Raw genomic sequence first — 22,768 nt, forward strand, 5'->3', positions numbered from 1 at the left:
GTAGGAGTAACCAGATTAGTAAGTAACCCCTAACAACCTCAAATTTCTACATTGGTGACCCCTAGATTACTATTACTGTAGGTACTATTCAACTAAATCAAAACTACCATTTTTACCTTTTGCGTTGTTTAAGTCCTTGCCCTCAATTTTCATGTTGACAAATTGAAAATAATTTTTAAGATAATGTTTCGTGTGCGCAAAATATAAAACAATCAAAAGTGATCCTGCCCTTCTAAGCCGTAACTGAAAAAATTTCGCCATGTATTTTTTTTCGTAATAGATATTCGATAACCTCACATATTTACTATGCCAGCAAGTCATTTCTGCTTCTCAAATATGAGATATTCTCTTGTACAATTTAAAATTAAAATAAAGTTCAGATTGGCAAAGCATAAGACCGTAATGCCCTGTAAAATTTGCAATTTAGCAGATATGACTTTTTGCTTAGCAGGGCAGAATAGCTGAGCTTGAGTTCCTACCGCGCGTGTTTTCCTTTTTTATGCTATATACCATTTTTTAAATTGAAAATTTAATGTTCCCGGAGCCGCCTCTGGTGCCTACATATTGATTTTCTTTTATACGCAAAGAAATGTCACGTAATTTGTATGCATAATATAAATAATCACCTCTAGTTTATATTGACTTCCTATTTTAAATTATTTTCTGTGAATGAGTCTACATTTCGTAACAAATTGTTTGTTTTTTGCGTATTTTTTGTGTAAGTACGCTACTGTGAATTATCATTTAGAAAGTACGTAAAACGGAGATCAAACAAGTGTCTTTTTAAAAACAAGATTATAAAACTACATGATTTATTTCGGGAAATAAAGAAAACAATAAATATTATTAGTATCGAGATTCTTTACTTCTTTGAATAAAAATATTTTTATTATTTTACATTTAATTTATATTTTTAACATTTGAATTTATATAATAATTTTGTCCTATTTGTATTTATATTTAATAATATTATGTGTTTGTTGTTTACTTTGGTTTGAATTATGTATAAACCCCGTTGTATTGAGAAAGTTAAGTAGTTTTTTTAACTAACTAAACTGAGCCATTTTTTTATTATTTTCATTTTAGCGCAATGATTTTTTAAAGTTTTGTATTTTAGAAATAACTTCGCTTGTGACGTCTCAAGTTCTCTTCCACGAGTTCTTCTGATTTGTCAGTTGATTTATTTATTTATTTATTAATATCATTATTATTAGTTCGTTTTTATTAATATAATTATTATTAGTTTTTCATACATTTTCAAGAAATGTCGCTGTACTATTTAATGCTCTAATTTTTACCGCGCGGAAGAATGCATTTTTTATATCCAATTTCCTGTAAGGCTGAACTTCCTCATAAAAAGGCTGTAAATTTACCCGCACATTGCAATTTAAATTCTATTTTTAAAATAATAAATTTTATGCAATGTGAATACGATGCGTTTTAGAAAAAATAATAATAAAAAAATAAAAAATTCTGACCTACAGGTATATTCGGTGCAGGTATTTAAAATGTGTACAACGTTTCAATATAGAGGTTTGTTTATATATATTTTCAATGTAAAAGTGCCCTTAGGGCTGCAAGGACAGGTTTCTAAAGGACGTTTAAAAGTTAAATTGATAAGACTTCGCTATTATTTTTGCCAACTTAACCTTATAAATTCAATCTGTGCACCGTAGCTAAATTACATAGGAATATAGGTATATGTTATGTAGATGTAGGTACTTTTATACATAGGTATTTACTTTAACGTCATAATTATTATTGTAATTTTAAATAACGAATTTAAACGACACGATATCCTTGAGGAGTAACAAAAATGTAATGCTTTCTAATATTGTGTTTCCTATAAAGAATTGCATAAATTAACATATCATTCAAGGCCTTGATTCAAATGTTTGTAGTATCAATAGTTTGTGATGAACCGTAAAATATAATTAAAAGTAATTTGATTACATCATAATATTGGCACACTAATTTCAAACAGAATATGAATTCTTGAAATGTTATTGTAATAAAAAATACATAGAATTAAGAATAGTCATATTGAGAAAAAATGTGTTATGTCGACCTCGAAAATCGAACTCAATCTTTCGTGGATGGTAGCGTTAAACACTATACTACGACACGGACTGTGTATTATGGTAACTCTTTTATGTTTCCTCCGCTCATTTGAATAACAGTAAAAACGAAACTATACACACCCGAAAGTTTCGCCATGCTTCTATTTTCTGTCAAACAAAATTTGTTGTTTTTTTTTAAATTTCACAAATCACAATTTTAATATGTTTGCACTGTCCCCTTTTCTGTTTGGTGTAAGGTACCGAGGGCCAATTTTAATTAGAAACAAATACGAATACTTTAATAAAGCTATTCACAATTCTGTTATTTATTTTGCGTACATATTCGAAATTTGATAAAGGGCAGTTGCACAAAAAAAAAGTTAAAATAAATCATTTTTGTGATATTTTTCAAAAATGAATAAAAAAGGTTGCACGAAAAAATAAGAAAAAACAACTTACTTTGTGCATTTTGACGAAAACGCAACGGTTTCACTTTAAGTTTTTTCAATCTTTACTTTTTGTGGTGCAACTGGCTCTTTTAGAAGCTTAAGAAAATAATAATAACCCATCTTTCAAACTTATTTAGTATTTTAATATATATTTTTTGACCATAAACATACTAGTAATTTGCATATCCAAATTCCACCATAATACCTACAATATTATTTCTACTAAAATAATCGGAGAAATAATCTGTTATAAAAAAAATATATGACCAAATAAAAATAATGATAAAGAGTCTCTCTACAAATATTTACATCGTTTTAGGAAGCAAGAAACATAAGGCCGAGGAACTACCAAAGCGTGGTCCCTAGCCAGAACCAGCTGAGTGGTGGCTTCAGGCCGCAGGGAGGGGGAGGAGATGATGCCTCCCACTCGCCCTCACAGCAGCTCAGGCGCCCCCTCTATCCCCAGGATGCGGAGGCCTTCCAGAACAACATCCCCAGTCGGCCCCAGGCCCACAGCAAGAGGCCGAACTCCCAGCTATCACAGGTAAGGAAGAATGATTGACTACTTCTACCGACTAGTCGCACCAAAAAAAGTTTTAAGTCGAATCATCGTTGAGTTTTTGTCGAAACGGGTTGTGTTAAAAAATAATAAAACAATGCAAACGTTTTGTTAGTTTTTAATAAATACCTAGTGTTTTTTTTAGTTAGTGGGAAAACATTTCGATTTTTGCTATGCAATTTTCGTAAAAAAAACTCGTCAATTGTTTTTGTAAATAATTGAAAATGATCAACAGTGAAGACCTATTCGAAAAATTGGTAATCGGAGTCTATGTTGTGATTAGACAGTTTTTATTATTTTAGATTACCAAATACATACATTACATATTTTTTTGCAATTCATGAAATGATGCGAGCTAGATTTAATGACATATCAATTAATATACGTCGTAAAAATTGCGATTCCGACTCTTACATTACGTGTACAGAGGTACTACTGTTATATACCTATTTAAATATTTAATCATCATGATTTACATATTCATGTAGTCAAGTAGTTACATGGAATCATTTCATAATCAGATTAATATTAAAACACAACTTTCTTGTATGCACTTCCTATATTTATTATTAACAGTAATAGGTTCAGTGGTTTTTTACCATATAAAAGCTACAGTTGATACCAATTAACTTTCAGGAAATTAAACTAAGGCTCGAAGAGGAAGAGGATGAACTGGAAAAGGAAGAACCAGATAAGTTGTCTCTGCTTCTACCGAACTCCAAATTCGATTGTGTTGGAAGAAACACTGGTTACTACGCTGATGAAGGGCTCGCCTGTGAAGTTTTTCATTACTGCCAAGATAACACTAAACATTCGTGGATTTGCCCCGATGGATTTACTTTCCACCAAGTATGTTACAAATTTAAATTTATTTTGAACAATGCCTAATACTCTCCATCTCTGTGCTTAGGTCGATAGTAAAACTCAATCTTTTCCCTGGTTGACCCCGTTGACAACGGTAAATCACTGTTTAAAATGAGAGCTTTAAATATTATTTTATTTGGGAAACCAACAGTTTTAAATACATATTTATAGAAAACAAACAGATATATTGTATAAACTCAGAACTCAGAATATACGAATCGTGACATGATATAAACATAAAAGCAGACCTCACCGTCATAATGTGTAATCTCGCTTTACTCCCTATACGTAAATACCAAATGTAAATTGTCGGTATTCGTAGTAATATTTTTAATGTTTCTATATATTTTTTTTTTTGACAACTTTTTTATTTACATCTCAGTACATTTCTTATTACATGTATCACTATATTGACTAAAACAAAAAAAATCCACATAGGCATGGCCTGTGCGTGGGTATTGGGTATACTAAATAAATACGGGTATGTTACTCGTATGTTGATTATTTAGATTTTTTTGTGATGATTATCTTATTTTTTCTTTGTTTACCATTGATATCTTAGCAAATTAAAAAAATTCTCATCATCATCCCCCTTTCCACACCCAATGGTACATAGGGCACTGCATTGATAAACCAATTGCAGCATAGTTTGATTATCTTTTACATAAGGGTAAGGTGATCAGTCTTACGCCAGATGCCAATCCAGGAACAATGAAATATTGCAGTTAAAAAACTTTTAAATTCAATATTTCATGTTCACCCCGCCAGGAATCGAACACAGGAAGTCCATAATGATAGGCAAACCTGTCAACCACTACACAACGAGACGGAATTATCTCCACTCGATTTCTTTATTTAGAAGTTTTACCTGAGAGCAGCCATCGAGTCTAGAACACTCGTCCAGGGTTCTGGTTCTATTTCACACTTATAATTGTATTATTCATCTTCCTGGACATTCTCTGCGTCCATGCGAACGAAGAAAACAGGTGTGTGTGAAATAGAACCAGAACCACGGACGAATAAGAATACAGAAATAGCAAATAATAAAGAAAAACTGTTTCTAAAAATTATGTAACATTATTTTCAATCACATTTGAAGTATATATTCTTATGAAGAAGGCTACGCCAATTAATTTATTTAAAAAAAATTAAACATTGTAAATATTGGTTTTAAATTTTAATTACCTACACACACCGTTAACATAGTTAAATTCATTATTTATAAACTCCCATTGGCCTTTTACTCGGATACACCATAAAATGCACAAAATTATATACAGATATAAAATACAGACAAAACACAAGAGCAAAATAATACAATTATACATAGATTGACCACAAAAATGGTCGTACGGCATGATATATTTATGATTGTTTTTTTTAGGTTCACTTAATCTGCATGCCGCCCTCAAGCGACAATATCTGCCAGAAATCATCACAATATACCTTCGTAAATGACTATTTATACAAAGCTTTGAATGCTGAAGAAGCTCAAACAAGACCGAATGTAACACTCCGTTACTCCGAACGTTACTATCCTTCTGAAGTGTACCATGATGGAAGGTATGATGAAGAAGAAGAATCTGAAGAGCAAGAACCGGTAAGAGGATTAGTACCTATTATTTATTCATTAAAAAAAACGCTTATCTGTATATGTTGGGTTCACATAAAATAAATGAACAAAATATAAAATTAAAATAATATATATGGTAACCCAGGGGCAAACGAACTGTCTTAAGGTTTTTTGGTATGCCAACTGAAATTTATTGTTAAAAATATATGTTATGTGTACTAAAAATTAAATAAACTATTACAGCATCATATGAAATGTTAATTTCACACATAAACTTAATGACTAATACAAAATATTTTTTTTAAAAGAGGCAAATGTCCGTTTGCCCTTGACACGGGGCAAACGACATGCCATTTTAGTCGTCGTTTTCACATTGAATGCATCTGAAATTTGGGTCTTCTCTATTAGCATCACACTCTTGATGATACCAATTTTTATAGTCAGTGTACTGCACCCATTCCTCTTCATCAAATTAGCACTTCCTACAGGATGCGCCAAATTCAGATTGAGATTGTGTACTGCGGCAGTTTTTATTTTTTCAATTTTGTTTTCCTTGTCTTTGCGGGCTCTTTTTTATTTTCGACTTCTAAAATAAAAAAAATTGACGTTTAAATTCGTGATTAAGTCTTCTTGCACCCTCATCATCATTATTGAATGGGTGCCTGATTGCGTTCACTAAAGCAAAACGATAAACAAGCTGGCGCAAATCCCGAAAGTTGAAGCCATACCCGATTTTCACCATTTCGATCTCACTATCTAGATCTCGGGTAGTGTGGTCTCCATTCATTCACGTAACATAACATTCGCCTACCGAGAGTATTCCTTGGCACCGCATATGTGGTCGCTACTGTCTTAAGAGGCATTTTCTGAAGTTTTAGAGCCTCTATGGCTGCTTGCATCACCTCATCATCCCAATGGCAGCGATAAGACGTCTTCGGTCTATTACGGACCATATCTCAACCAAAAACAAAAATAAATCATTTAAAAAATCCTTACAAAGTATGGGGCCCGTTTTGCGACTGTCCGTTTGCCCTGTGAGACAACATTTTATAATTTGTAATATTTGAAAAAAAATGGCGCTATTAATCACGTTTTTGGTGCCTGTCTGAACGTTATAGCGTTCCTACGAGCCGCAAATACAATAACCTCAATATCATTCCACCAATTTTCTAACACTTCATAATGCATGAATTTACAAAATTATTGCTAAATCCAATTAGTACTACCGACTTCAGCACACGTAGCTCAATAAACACGCAATAGCACACCTAATAAATCAGATTAACGCTGATTAAGCTTTCAACTCATCAAAGAGGTTGTTTGACAGTGCAACGATGACACCAACAATGGCGGATTGACAGCCGTATTTCACTCTGCTGACCCAAACGTTAAGATGGGGTCCGTATGCCCCGGTGTCCGTATGCCCCTGGGTTACCCTACTTATCGCACCATTTGCCAGTTAGCAGATGAACGCTCGAATTGGTCTGGTTCGAGGATTTGAGTTATCTTTATTTACTTTGCCACCGAACCCCAATACAATTAATGCGATTTTCTACCTTGTACTGTGGTTCTGGCACCTTAATTTTCGAAATTTCTCTCGCGACAGGTAGGATCAGATTCTGCGGTCAGAAATGAGGGACGCTTGACGTGGTTTCTTGATTATTATATGCGATGACACGACACAATGGATTAAATGAATTTTTGATAGCGAAAATAACTTACCCGCGATCGCGATGAGAATACGATGACACATGCACACACGATGACTGTTCAGTTCTTATTATTGGGGCCGGAAACAATATTGTACCCACGGTAGGAATTGCAACTTCTTACCGGAATCCAGTAGGTAGAAAATAAATTTGAACGCCTCAACCTAGTAAATGTGCCATACACACATATAGTAAATGTGGCGTAACCATATACCAATGTCTTAAATATTGTTTATTGATTGTGAACCATAGTAAATAAATCAATAAATAATGTACATCATTAATCAATAATAGCAATGGACAAAGTCCTTTAAAATAAAGTAATGAGCTCACTGTTAGAAAATGGGAATTACGTTGTGGTAGAGTGGGGTTCGAGCCTCGGATCTCTGACCCGTGAGTCCGCGGCACCACAATCCGGTCTTGGGATACCAATAGCGCCCTATGCATCTCTGGTTGTGGACAAATCATTAAAATTATTTATTGTATTTTGTGTTGTTTAGATTCAGCAGATTGCCCCGAGACGTCCCACAGCCAGGCCTGTACATGCCATTCCATCTCCAGTGCCAACTCCGCAGAGGCGTCCCCAAGTATTCCGCTCTCCGGAGGAAGTTGACATTCCACTTCTACAACGCCGTCCTCTCCATATACCTCAACCATTCCACCCTTCAAATAATCAGGACTTTGAGTACGAAAAAAAATGAACGAGTAAACTTACCTAATAGTTTTAATTACAAGTTTAGTATAATTTCTATGCTTTAAATCAAAAACGAAACCCACAACGAAATTTTTTTTAAATGGAGTCATTCAATCGCAAAGACATACTGAAAATAAAGTTAAAGGAACCTCGGTATTATAAAAACTTTATGGTTGTATTATGAACTGATATTAGACAGGTTACGTTTACTATATAAATGAAAATACGTCATTGTACTTTTTTTAGCCCAAAACATTTTGTCTGATACGTTGTGATTTTATTGTTTATGTAGGTGTGTTGTATAATAAATAATTTATTATGTGTGTTGAAAAGTTTTCATGTAAAATACTTTTTGTGAATAAAAAAATGTAAAACTACTATATTTTTTATTATTTATTTGTTTACCATTTGTGTCACGTACAAACAAAAATGCAAGTAAGTGAACTCGAAACAATTAAGCATGAAAACTTCAGATAATGGAACGTGATTAACAGCTTTATTGATTAATCAATACAGCTATTAATCAAAATGTAACCAAAATGAAACACTTCTGCTGGGTTTCAATTAAACTTTTATTTTTTAAAAATATATATGTGATGCCTTTCGTCTTACATTTATTTACAAAGTATCCTTATATACTAAATTAACTATTATCACTATTATACAACTATATCATTAAACAGCAATTATTGTTTGTATATAAGTTTGATAATGTCCTAACAAGACGAAACGCGTCACATATATATTTTAAAAAAATAAAATTTGAATTGAAACCCAACAGAAGTTTTTCATTTTGGATACCTAAATTTTAATATAGAATTCTATCAATTATCTGCATACACAATAAATAAATTTAACTTTTGCGTTAAAAACGTTTATTTTACATTTTTCTTTTGAGACTTGTTTCACCTGTTGATTATTTATTTCTAAAACATCCATTCAAAAATATTATTTGTAGATATTGAATAAACTAGGTGTGTAACAACGTTAAAAAAATCATAGATTTTAGGTAATATGTACCTGCATAAATAATTTTATAAAATACCATAACCAATTTCATAAAGCATACCAATGAGTTTTGTTGCAATTACTTAAAATATATACCTACCTACCTTCAAAATATCATGAATACGTACAGATAAAATTAAAATGCATCGGCTTAAAATGTTTGTGTGTTTTTATTCAATATTGTTGAGTGCTAAATGTGGTGTAGGCAAAGAAGATGAATATGTGATTTATATGGACGAAGTGACATCTTTATTCCAGAGTTTTAGTACTGACAATATATCTGACGATCCCTATAAGTACAAGCCAAGAAAAACTACGTCTCTTCAGGATATTGAAATGACTATTGAAGAGGAACTTTATGGATTAGATCAGGAAGAGGAACAGACAGCTTATTTTTACTATGATGGATTTGGTAACGAATTTCGACAGCGTAGCATTGACTTTGAAAACATTCTAATAAATTCATTACCTAATGGTTTTAATACAAGTTCATTTTAATGTAATATAGAAAAAAAATGCGTAAACAGTAGAAAATTGGAACAGATACCCACATATATGCAGTTTGTTAAATACCTACACTATTTTAATATTAAGTGGTTTATAAAAAATATTGTATTTCAACTTTGTGGGATTGTTCCACAATGCACAAATTCGCAATAGGGACACAGCCAAAAATAGACAGGTATAAGTTAATCAAAGTTTGTAGGTACTTACTGAATTAAAAGGTGCTTACTTAACCCTTATCTTGACAGAATGAAAAAATATTTTTTTTTACTTAAGTATGTGATGGTAAAAAGGCTTTAGAATCCCGAAGAAAATATACTTTTTGTTTTAATCGATGTTTATTATGAATTATGATAATGTCGTTAATAATGAAAAATACGGTAAAGCAGTTTTAACTGAATGTGGTTTTACTCGTGTTTTAGTTCATGAGAAAAAATGAGATCATATGTATCCTATAGGATATATTGCCAAGAAAAGGGTTAATGACAAATAGTACTTGTATATATAAAATGCATGAATACGTGTTACATATTTAAGTTACTGTAAAAATATTTAGTCGTTTTATCAACCTTGTGGTTATCATTTTACCAGTAATGGTTATCATTTAATATGATGGCGTAAGGAATGCATAGGAAGTGGGATTAGGAAAAGTGTTTGGAAGGAGAGAGGGAAAGAATATAGTACCTAATTGCATAAATAATATAAATTGTAAATGTACAATATTGGAAAACGTCACTAGTATAAAATATTTGGGTTAAAAAATAGATAAATTCATGAGATGGAACCTACAAATTGAAGAAATTTCTTATAAAATAAAACGTTTAATTCAGTTTTTCATACCTTTAAGAAATATACTACTGATAAAAGAACTAAAACAATTGTTAACATATAACAACAGAGATGGAGAACATTTAAGAAAAGGTAATATAGAAGTCTAGGCATCTACAGGGCTTATGACCTGTCAATGGCTGGTTTAAGTGGCTACTTTACACACTGTGTAACATTCACCATTCTGCCTATATTTGAACATCTATATTCCTTCAATTCTTTTATCTGTTGATGTTTGTGAAGTTAAAGAGCTGAAACCTTTATTTATGCAGGTGAGACAGATGAAAGAATTGAAGGAATATAGATGTTCAAATATAGGCAGAATGGTGAATGTTACACAGTGTGTAAAGTGGCAACTTAAACCAGCCATTGACAGGTCATAAGCCCTGTAGATGCCTAGACTTCTATATTACCTTTTCTTAAATGTTCTTCATCTCTGTTGTAATATGTTAATATAAACAGCTCCCCAGGGAGTTGAATCCAGTCCTTGTCTACAAAAATTTGGACAAACTCAAAATATTGTTAAAACAATTGTATTATGGATTAGTAAATTCAATACTGATGTATGGTCTGATTGGCTGGGGAAGCTGCACTAAAACGACTATGGCTTCAGCAGCTATAGCTCAAAAATCAGTGATAAGAGTCATACTAAAAAAACCATACCGATTCAAATAATTTCGAGTGCTGGATATTTTTCAACAGTATATATTAAGGTCAGTAGCGGTCACGCACCTCAACAGGGAAAAATACGCAACGGTTTGTCATGTTCATAATACTAGACACTCCAATAAGGATCTGTTTCTACAGAGAGCAGTTAATACTTTTTTGGCTCAAAGGCAGCAATACTATATAGACCCGAGGATATATAACCTTATCCCAGATTCATGTAAATGTGGTGGGATTGCCAGGCTGAGGACTTTGTGTTGGCTGCATTTTTAATATGTATTGGTCGGAGGGAGTCAGAGAAATTGTTGTCCGATGCAGAAGGACGTAAGCTGATTTCTTGTTTTTTTAGTAATGACTTAGGACTTAGGATATAGAGATTTTGGTATTATTTATGTTTTCATTGTATATTTATTATTTACTTTTAAGGCTGAAAAATCACACATAATAATAAAACTGTTATTACTTTTTGATATTATTATAAAATACATCATTTACTGCCTTAGAACGGGAAAACTATCCCTATTTAGGCAGTTTAGATGAACCACCAGTAAAAATAAAAACTAGATATTTTTACTTTTACTACTTAATTAATTTGTTGTATAAATAATTAATTGTAATATTTTTTGTTATTTTTTTAAAGTTATCAGATAAAGTACATTTTGTATATAAACTCTTGGTTATTGGTAAATAAGATCTGGTATGACACTTTTTTATTTAATTTGGAATACAGGTTTGGGAACAGGGTGCTCTTCAGATACGATGTGCCTATCTATGCGTGGAGCTTACTGCCGGAACAACGAGACATGCGAGTGTGCGGGAGCGTTAGTAAAATTCAACAATACAGAGGTTTGATATGCACAAATAAACGGGCAGTTTCTATCAATAACCATGAGATGTAAACAAATTATTACATTGGTGCAAAAACATTGATCATCATTGGTATACGCAATCAATCAATCATACGCACCTAATGGTGAATGGCACTACATTCTACATTGTTACTCCGATCACAGAGTTATGAGCGATCATTTGTTATACCTACAAAACGGCAGAATGATCAGTTTTACGCACCAGCGAAGCGCTGCTATTCTGAATGCTCTCGTGGCCGAAGAAAACACGTTTATATCGCGTATTTGGTACGTAAAGTTGCGTTATAAAAGCGTTTTCTACGGCCGCGAGAGTGTTTAGGATAGCAGCGCGGGTGCGCAGATTACAAAATATTGCAGTGAAAAATCACATATTTAATAAATAGTTCATGTCGACCTTTTCGAGAATCAAACCGATGCATTGTGACAAATGCACTGATCGGTAAACCACGAGGTAGACGAATCTTCAATCGTTTATATTTCTCAGAATTTTTACTTGAAAGTAGCTATTAAACTGAAAGTACTTGTCTAGTGCTATTATGGTTCTATTTCATACAAAAAACCATATTTCCGCCTAGAAAGCATTATACGAATTCATTCAAAAAACGTTTCAAATGTTTTTAAACCTGCTGGAGTTTCTGAAATTAAACGATTCAGGAAAACCCACGTTAGTTTTGTTTATGATTCTCAGAAAAGGTACAGTTATCTAATCTTCAATAAAGGCCTTGGCCGATGTCATCACCGACGCCGACGCTCAGCTGAGGCTGTCCATCGGCGTCGGTAATCGGTAGCTAGGAATGAGAAAGTTATAGCCTACTAAACCAAAACAAATCCATACATTTTCGTGTTATTCCGACCTCATTGTGATTTTTAATGATTCAGTTATTTAATATCCCCGCTTTCTTTTTTACTTGTAACCTCACCTTTTCCATCGAGTTCGTCTGTGAAATCTGTGTTTTTTTATAGTAGGAATCTTCTTATATAGTTAGATATGAGAGTTGGGTCAAACGGTCAAACTTGCGAATCATGACGAATTGTGTCATTTATGAATCATCTATGTGCAACTCTACTATCCATACTCTTCTTTTATAAAGTATTAATTTATTTTTTCTTTATCGTAGTGTAAACAGTTGTAGATTTTCCGGTTACCAGTTAGAAACTTCAATTAGTTTATCCCTTTAAATCGCTTATAATTCTTATTTCACGTGAATTATGTGAAAGTTTGCAAAGCAAAACTGCTATCAAAATGGCTAATACAAGTAATATTTCAATAAGAAAACTCTTTAAATCTTCTGTGAAATCTAAAAATTACACACAGCAAAACTCCAACTAACCGGATTAATGCGTGCAAGACATTTTCCGGATATGCAGAAATACGGATAATTGGATTACCCATTAAATTAAGGCAATGTTTTGAAATAAAACGCAAAATTCACTCTAGTATAACTTTTTTTATTGCCTTTGAAATAATCCAGCGAATTGGAATCACATTAAAAACTTAGGTACTACATAAAAACATGTCCAGCAAAGTTATGACTAACAGACTCGTTTACGAGCAGCGAGGTCCTTATTTTTAGGTTTTATTTTCTGATAACAATCCGGATATTTGGCAATCCAGATGCCTGGAGTTTGGATAAACGGAGTTCCACTGTATTTTATACCCACATTTGAAAACGCGATGAATATTACCTATTGCGTTTTAATTCTAGTGCGTGATGGGCAGGACATGCTCGATGGACCAAAACTGTACAGAAAGTGTTTTAGGGTCCATATGTCATGATTCTCTTAAATGCATCTGTCCAGGTGATACCGTATTAGATGTATCAGTTTTGAAGTGTGTTCAGCGTTTAGGTGAGATTTCTTTTTATACCTACCTACGACTAAGACCATACTCAAGCAGTATGGTCTTAGTCTAAAGAGTATATACAATATTGCAAAAGCTTCTCGTTTCAGTACTTAATCGAGCCTGTAATACCGACAGAGACTGCACATACATTGACATACAAAGACCAAAAAATTCTGATGAAGCCTATTGCATCCACCAGAAGTGCAGCTGTCTTGGTGGGTTGATTAACGATGGACATTTTTGCAGAAAACGTACGTAACAATACTCGTTCTTATTTGTTATTAATACCATTATTATAAATCATACATCTGAAACCTGTAACATTTTTTTAAATATTGATTAATTGTTTTCTGGGGCTGAATAAATACATTGGTACCTACCATAACTACATGGTAATTAATTCGGAAACGAATAAGATCATTCGTTTATAAGGTTTATGGCTTTCCGGTGAAGAGATTCTCCACCATTTGTAAAATAACTGTTAATCTTGATGGAATCTCCTGATGGTTAAAGCCATACTCAAAATATTATTGGTAATGAATAGCTATTCCTATAACACAGGTACTCTAATTCCGTAATGGCATGGCCGTAAAAATCTAATAATGTTTTTAAATATATTTTATTTCAGCGTACACGGGCCCCGGAGAAGGCAGTTTCTCTGAAAATATCGAAGATATTGTGGCTCATATGACTGCACAACGGGACCACAAAGATATTGCTGATGATGCAATCATTAGCTATACGTTTTACCATTTAGGTGACATCTTTTACAAAAACACTAAAAACACTTTTATAGCGCGTATTTAGTAAGTAAATATGCTCTATAAAAGCTTTTTCTACGGCCGCGTGATCGTTTAGAATATCAGCCCAGTGTTGTCGCTTTGCACAAATAATGCAAAAGGTCCATTTTTTCTATGATTTCTTCTCTCTTTCTATGGTATCTCCCAGTATTAACTTTCATCTGCTTATTCGGGGCTCATTGCTAAAATTATGTCAACTTGGTACGATAAGTGCGCAAATGCGTTAAGTCGAAAAGTTCGAAAGTCGGTTAAATTTTCTTGGGATATATGTTGACCCTTTTTGCTAATTTGTTATTTTATGGACCGTAATAAACTGACGTAGAGTGTTTTATATTATATAAATAAAACACGAGTGATACTTTAATCCACAAATTTGGAATATCCAGTGACCGGTTTCATCGCTTTCGCGACATCTTCGAGACTGGTATTAAAGAGTTAAATGTATTTATACAGAACAGAGGTAAGGATAGATAATTCAAAGTTATATGTAAGTAAATTCAATAAAGTTATTTTTATCTTAAGGATCATTATCAACAAATTTTCTTTGGGTTAACTAATGAATTGATATAATGCTATTTTAATGAGTTTAAGTATTTTATTTTATTTTTGGTGTCCCATCCCATTTTTTAATTCGAAAATAATGTAAAAATAATTCATATTGCACCTAAAGGCCATAAACTTGACAAATTAGAAATTCTCGATATTAATAGATTAAAAAATAAACCCCATGTGCATTCTCCATTACTTTACCCATTGTAATATAATTTTACTAATGACTTTTTACCCTTTGTTTTTCAGAAATCATTATTTACAAAACCACACTCACGAAGGATGGGACACCAAAAATAAAATAAAATACTTAAACTCATTAAAATAGCATTATATCAATTCATTAGTTAACCCAAAGAAAATTTGTTGATAATGATCCTTAAGATAAAAATAACTTTATTGAATTTACTTACATATAACTTTGAATTATCTATCCTTACCTCTGTTCTGTATAAATACATTTAACTCTTTAATAAAGATACCAGTCTCGAAGATATCGCGAAAGCGATGAAACCGGTCACTGGATATTCCAAATTTGTGGATTAAAGTATCACTCGTGTTTTATTTATATAATAAATTACAATGAACTTCCATCAAGAATTTTCACTTATAAACTTAAGATGTAGAGTGTATTCACAAACTTTTCCTACATTTATGTTGTAGTGTACTTCCGTACATTATAATCTCATGTGTAGAGAACAATTCAAATATACGCTCATTTGAATGTACTTTTGTTTTTGTAATATAAGCATCACAAAGTTTTAATGACTGTGAGAATATACGAGTATTTATAAATTTTCTTTGATGAAATTTTTTTTTGCATCACGAAAATAAAATACGCGTTTTATCATTACAACTTATAAAACGCCAGTTCCATAATATAATCCCTCAAGGGCGCTTTTCAAATACATGAATATTGATTTTAATCTGTATTATGGAAAACTTATACAGCGCATCCGCGATTCTAATTAACCGAGGCCCAAAGAGTTGATCAACTGGGGGATTTAATAAGGCCAAGAGGACAGATTTAAATAGGCAAAAGGGACAGTAAAGCTCGGGTTTCCTAGTCGGGTCGTAATGGTGACTAGAGAGTGGTTTCCTATAAAAATGGTGTTGATAACACCGTTAAAAAATAAAACCACTCTCTAGTCACCACTACGACGGCTGTCCACCGCATCACCGTTCACTACGGCCGTTAAGATACGGACACCGCTGTCCTAGGAAACCCTAGCTTTAGGCCTAAGGGATAATTAGGCCTGTAGGGACAATTAAATGAGGCCCGATGGGCCGAATTAATTGGCATTTAATAATCGCCAACAGCTGACCTTCATTATTTGTAAATTGTTCACTATTCAATTTTAATTGCATACTAACCGATAGGTTTGCTTTGATACTTCTGTAAATTTTGTGTGGTTTTCATTGCATTCTTTGAAGTGACAGATTCATCTTTATTACATTTAGATAGCTCCAAACAAACAAAAGTATGAAGCCCAAAAGGGCGATATTTCTAGATGCCCGTGATCCTAATCAACCGAGGCCCTAAGGGCTGATTTAATGAGGCCCGTAGAACCGATAAAACAAAGCCCGGGGGGTGATTACATGATAATGATTTTTTTAGCATGTAACTTGTTGACTTCTAGTAATAAATTATTTATAGTATGTAACATGTTGCTGCTAGCAATAAATCATTTACAGTGCAAACATATTTCATCTAATGTTAATTTTATGTTTTTTTTATTACAGCTTCCGAAAATGAAACAAATTCTTCGCATTTTATAACTGTGAGATCTTTAAATGATAAATGAAACATTGCTACACGTTGCAAATATTTATTACCTAATGTCTTTTTTCTCATTGTACTAAATTGTTATTAAAAATTAAATACCCGTTCATGTAAACAGAAACAAAATTAATACTATTATTAGTTTTCGTCAATCTGCCATTTGTATTTGTACTTTTTCGCACCACAACAGACAAGGAGGCCCAATTACAGTGGTGAATTACAATACAGAACACCCAGGCTTGAAAAAAGTCTCAATCAATATTAGTGTTATTACCGGGAATCAAATTTGGAACCTTCCGTGCACGAGTCAAGTATCTTAATCACTACGCCACAGAGGCCGCCAATATAAAATAATAATAATACCATATTGTTTATCACATTTGTTCACCAACTGATGATACGATTGTTTTAGTTGAAGGAGTTAACTGGAACTCGGTAAATTTAGTAGCCAATGACGTTAAAAATAAATTTGAAATTATGGTTTAACAAAAATATATTATTCACTATTTACGGAAAAGAAAAAAATCATCCCATTTTTTATTAATAAAAAAAATTTAGATTCAGTAGTAAAAATAATTATTCACCAAAGCAATTACAACAAAACTAACCACGATCTAACATGTCCAGCACTTGACACAACAAATAAAATTAAATATCTTGGTGTATACATAGACCAAAACTTAAAATGGAAATACTATATTAGTGAACTAGTTAAACATATTAGAAAATGTAAATACATATTTATTAGATTAAGGAATATTTTCAATAATCAATAATTTAAAAATAGCTTTTTACTCAATTGTACAATCTTTGTTACAATATGGTATTGTTGGATGGGGTGGTGCATATGCCAATATATTAAACCCTCTAAAACAGTACAAAGATTGAATTATTAAAGTAATTTTAAAGAAACCCTCAACATTAAATATTGAACTGAGACTTTCAGTGTATAAAAATTATTCAACGTTTATACAATAGACACTATTTATAAAATAAATTCCACTATACAAATTTATAAACAAGAAAAAATAAAAGAATTTGAGACGAATAAGTCACTCAGATACCAAAATAATATTAAAATCCCTAAATTCCACACAAGTCATGATCAAAATAGCTTTGTCTTCAAAGGCGTCAAAAATTACAATAATCTCCCCAATAAACTAAAAACTATTTAAACGAATATATCTATAAATAAATTCAAGGTAAATGTAAAGAATTTTTTTGAGCAAGTGTAAAAACTGCATTAATTTTTAAAAAGTATGAATGTATTAATATTTTCTGTTTTTCTTTATATATCCTATGTTTTTTTTTCTGATGTACTTGTATGTTCAAGATAATATAAACTCTTATAAATTAATAACTATAAAAGTGTAAGTCCAAGCACATGAGTTAGTCTCTTTTTTGGAGAGTTACGGTTATAACATTTACTAGATGTATAAAAGTAGATTTTATTTTATTTATTTATAAAAAGAAAACAACAGCCAAAAAAAATTACAAATAAATCAACATTTTAGGCCAATTATAGTTTTCTATACATTACTAAATACAGTGTCAAAAAAGAAGAAAAAAAGCACACATTAAAATAGCCACTCCGTATGATTCCACACGAAACAAATAAATAAAATATTACAATAATGATGAAATAATAAAAATAAAAATAAAAAGTTTTTTGTTTAATCGAACTTAAAAATCCTTTGCCGGTGGATTCATACGGAGCTATCAGTTCTCCCTTCTTTCTTCTGTCAAACAAGAGAAAATAATTACAATATTAAAGTGCACAAAAAACCAAATATTAGTTAGGTACAGTTAGATTAAATTATAATTACTATTTTTAATCAGGGTTCTAGCATTTTCTTTCAATTTGTTTAAAGTTCGGAAATATATATCTATTTCAGCAAAAAACGTGTTATAATTATTTAAAATTCTGGGCAATGATGCATTCTTATTATTATTCGTGCTTGAAATACCAACATGAAATCATTGTTGCAGCCGAGTTGTACATTGAGGAATACGAATTTTAATTTTTTCAAGCAGTTGAGGGCAATCTAAGTTATTATTACATATTTTGTAAAGGAAAGCAGTATCATTGATGATTCTTCTAGATTGTAAGGTATCAATTTTATGATGTACTGCAGCTTCTTCATAGTTATTGAAATGTAAATATTGACGATAGTTTAGGTGATTCAATTTTTTTTTTTAATTCTTTCAATTCCCGAAATATATTTGGAATATTTAGGAGACCAGACAGTGGAACAATATTCAAGGATACTGCGTACATGTGAAAAATAAAGTGTTTTTAATGTCTGTGGATTGTTAAATGGCTTACAGACTCTTATTATAAAGCCCAATGTTTTGTAAGCTTTGCTTACTGTCTTCTTGCTTGTTCTTCATTTGTCAATTTTTTATCCAAATATACTCCAAGGTCACGAATACAGTCTACTTCAGTAATTTTACATGCATTTATAAGGTAAAAGGATGGTATTATTATTTTATTTCTGGTAAAGGTCACTTTATAGCATTTGGAGACATTAAAATAAAGGAAATTGTTATTGCAGCATTTAACGACCCTATCTTGGTCTTTTTGGAGGTTGTCAATATCTTCTAAAGATTTAATTTTGGTAAAAAATTTAATATCGTCAGCGTACAGGGCAAATTCAAAGCAGTAAAAAATATCATTTATGTAAATATTAAAAAGAGGATCTAGAATTGATCGATGGAATAAAAACAAACATGTTCCATTTATGAGATTCATTAGTAAAAAAAATAAAAAAAACTAACCCCGACACCATACAAAAATGGAATAGGATAAAATATTATTTCTAACATGAAAATTTAAAATATCGAGCCATGATCGGCATGATCGCCAAAACATCATAACTAACAAGAACGGTTTATTTTACGGGAGAATATTTCTTCTTCTCATACTTTTAAACCAAGTTTTATTTTGAATATTTATTTTATGACCGTTTGGCTTACTGCAGCGGTTTCCAACCTTCACGCTTTTGAGCCTCCCTGAAAAAATATTTTTTCCTCGCCTCTCACCCGTTTTATTTTGTTATTAAAAAGAAGTAGCAGTAACAGTTACAGTCTCACAAATTAATTGCTGGAACAGTTGTAAAAAAAAATCAAACTGTTATTTAAAAAAACATTTTTTAACGATCACGGAGGAAGGGGGCGGCTATGGTTTAACTACACTTTAACCGTTAAATTTTCTAATTTATAAAAAAAATGTTACAGCTGTTACTAAAAATTAGCTGATAACTGTTACTGGTATAACCGTTTTTTATTTTCATTTTTTGTTTCTGTATCGGAAAAATAACATTTTTTTAAATTAAAGTTTCGATTTTTTTACCACCTTTAATAAAGACACGTATTAAATAATAAAAAGATAATATTTTTCAACAGGAATTAAAGGTATGTATTAATTTTTTTTAAAAAAGAAACGTTCATTCGCTGAATTTTTTTCTATTACGTTACGATGTGAAGTTCAATTTATTTGTAAATTTTATGGTATGAAAACTATTCATTTATTTTTTGAAAATTGGCGCCTCCCTGGTTGGAAGCCGCTGGCTCACAAGATTTTTGCTTGGGCTCTTTAAGAAAATTTTGTCGCTAGTGGCGCTGCCAGTACACAGACGATGTATAGGGAGCATTACCAGAGCCAGGGTCGCCAACCGCTTACGAAAAATTGAAATTTTTGACAAACATTATCTGTCAGTTCTGTCGTGGTTCTTGCGTTTTGTAAGAGTAGAATTTGTAATTTACGATTCTGTCTGTCACTATCTGTGCTGTCACTGTCGTTAGCATTAGCGGTCATAGGTTCTAGTGAATATCGTTTCGAGTTATGGTTCCCGTGTGTAATCTTTAAATACTGATTGTTCCCATATTCATATTATGTGCGTGATGAATGTGATATTACAACATGTATCTCATGATAAATAAAATCACTCAATTTGACACATTTAAAGAAAGTACTGTTTACACTGAAAAAGATATTGTAAAAAAAACAAAGCATGTTTAATATCTTTTGTTGAGTACTTACTGAGAAATATAAAAAATCAATTATCGTATCACTGCAGAAGTATGTACATATATTATATACACTATTTGCATTATGGGTATCCATAAATATACAATAATTTAATCCAAGATATTAAATTATTTTTCAGGCAAGCTTAGCAAAGCTGAAAAATGGAAACAGATTACAAATCTTATCATGAAAGATTTATGCAGAATCATAATGGAACTTCAGCTGCTGACACATTCATGACCATACTGCCAAACTTTTTAACAACGTGTATTTTAAAACAAATTGTACTGTTTTTAGGAGTTAGCAGCATCCTTTATAAATTATTATTGGAGTATGTTATAATAGTTATTCCTTTGATTATAGGAACTACTGTATTAATAGAGTTCCGATTTATATGGCTTTACGTATCTCTTGCTATTTTTTGTTTAATTCATTACAATCAGTTCAACCTTAAAGCAGCTTGGAATGCAAAAATAGATCGCCGAAGAAAATGGCAGTGTATTTCTTGCATGAGATCTATGACACTCTTAATTACAGCATTTTCAATTCTCGCTGTTGATTTTAATATATTCCCTCGATTCTTGGCCAAGACTGAGAAACACGGTTATAGCCTTATGGATACCGGTGTTGGGATATTTGTATTCTGCAATGCATTGGTACCCTCTAAAGTGTCTAGGCACAGTTTATTTAAGACCATAGAGTTAAATGCCAAGCAGTGTATTATTTTAATGTTATTGGGCATCGGCAGAGCGATAGTTACTAAGGAGATAGACTATCAACAACACACAACTGAATACGGAGTTCACTGGAATTTCTTTATCACTCTTTCCATTACCAAATTTATTGCAGTCACGATAATGTGCATCTTCAAAGAAAGAAATTCTCTAGCTTGCGGTATTATATTAATATGTCTTCATGAAATAACATTACAAATGGGACTTAGCGCATGGGTTTTTAGTAATATAGGTCGGTACAACTTTATGACAGCTAATAGAGAAGGAATAGTCTCCTGCACCGGCTACATAGCCTTGTACTTAATATCTTCACATATAGGACGAGCTGTCAGAGAGAAGTATAAGGATGATAAGGAAGGTGATGTAATCTTAAGTCTCCTGTATATTGTATTAGTATCATGGTTTGCTGTGCATCTAAGTCCGTATTTAAGGGTTTCTAGATGTTTAGCTAATGCAGGATACTGCTGTTTTGTAATAGCTATAGGAACAACTCACCTTACGCTATTTTACTTGTATGAAATAAATGAGATTTCTACCGTCAAGCAAGAAAGTAAGGCAAAAAAATCTAGTCCTGTTTACTCACTTCCTGTAATTTACTCAGCTATAAATGAAAACGGTTTGTTGTTTTTCTTACTTAGTAATTTAGTCACCGGGCTAATCAATTTAAGTTTTCAGACTTTATTAATTGACTCATTTAAAAGTTTATTAATATTAGGAATGTACATGATATCCATTATAACCTTCATAATTGGCTTTGACATGAAAGGAAACTTCATCAAATCAGTGTTTTCCTAAATGTGAACCAATAAAAAGTTAAACCCAAATACATACTTGGCATTTAATTATTTATCAGTATCATTCTAAGGTATAGTAGGTACTTAAGTAAATTATTATTATCTATGTTATTATCTTAATATTATTATCTATATTATCAAAACTAAACAGTTTTATAGGTGAATAGAAAAAACTATTAAACCAAAGAAGTATTTTTAGTTTAAGTTAAGATAAGTTATGCACATATCCTTATATAAAACCATTCCATACATTTAAATAAAATTTATAGAAACATTAAACTGTTTGTTTTATTTTCTACATCAATAATGAAAAAGAATTCTACAGTGTAAATGCAACATCAATTTGAACACAAAAATAAGCAAAACCGATTTTTAAATTCTACATTTAAGAAAACTTTCGGTTACCACTCAATGCAGGTACCTAAAAAGTCAACACATTATTTATGTATTTT

At 31.8% G+C, this 22,768-nt stretch overlaps 2 protein-coding genes across 2 annotated transcripts in view; both read left to right on the plus strand.

Moving 5' to 3' along the window:
- LOC148284505 (uncharacterized) overlaps positions 1-8,283 on the plus strand; it is a 28,996-nt gene extending 20,713 nt beyond the window's left edge. Inside the window, exons 3-6 of the mRNA XM_088238920.1 lie at positions 2,829-3,053; positions 3,705-3,917; positions 5,317-5,532; positions 7,715-8,283. Coding sequence (XP_088095046.1) covers positions 2,829-3,053; positions 3,705-3,917; positions 5,317-5,532; positions 7,715-7,915 — 855 coding nt within the window. The 3' untranslated portion in view covers positions 7,916-8,283. The remainder of the gene's footprint in view (positions 1-2,828; positions 3,054-3,704; positions 3,918-5,316; positions 5,533-7,714) is intronic.
- A 12,415-nt stretch (positions 8,284-20,698) lies between these two features.
- On the plus strand, positions 20,699-22,595 carry LOC148284506 (glucosaminyl-phosphatidylinositol-acyltransferase PIGW-like). Its single transcript, XM_088238791.1, has 2 exons — positions 20,699-20,839; positions 20,928-22,595. Exon 2 carries the CDS (start codon positions 20,950-20,952, stop codon positions 22,315-22,317), a length of 1,368 nt encoding a protein of 455 aa, XP_088094917.1. The 5' UTR covers positions 20,699-20,839; positions 20,928-20,949; the 3' UTR covers positions 22,318-22,595.
- Positions 22,596-22,768: the final 173 nt, after the last annotated feature.

Source organism: Micrasema longulum, unplaced genomic scaffold, assembly GCF_059751315.1.
Source record: "Micrasema longulum isolate JH-2025_06_02 unplaced genomic scaffold, ASM5975131v1 h1tg000113l, whole genome shotgun sequence".
Taxonomy (NCBI): domain Eukaryota; kingdom Metazoa; phylum Arthropoda; class Insecta; order Trichoptera; family Brachycentridae; genus Micrasema; species Micrasema longulum.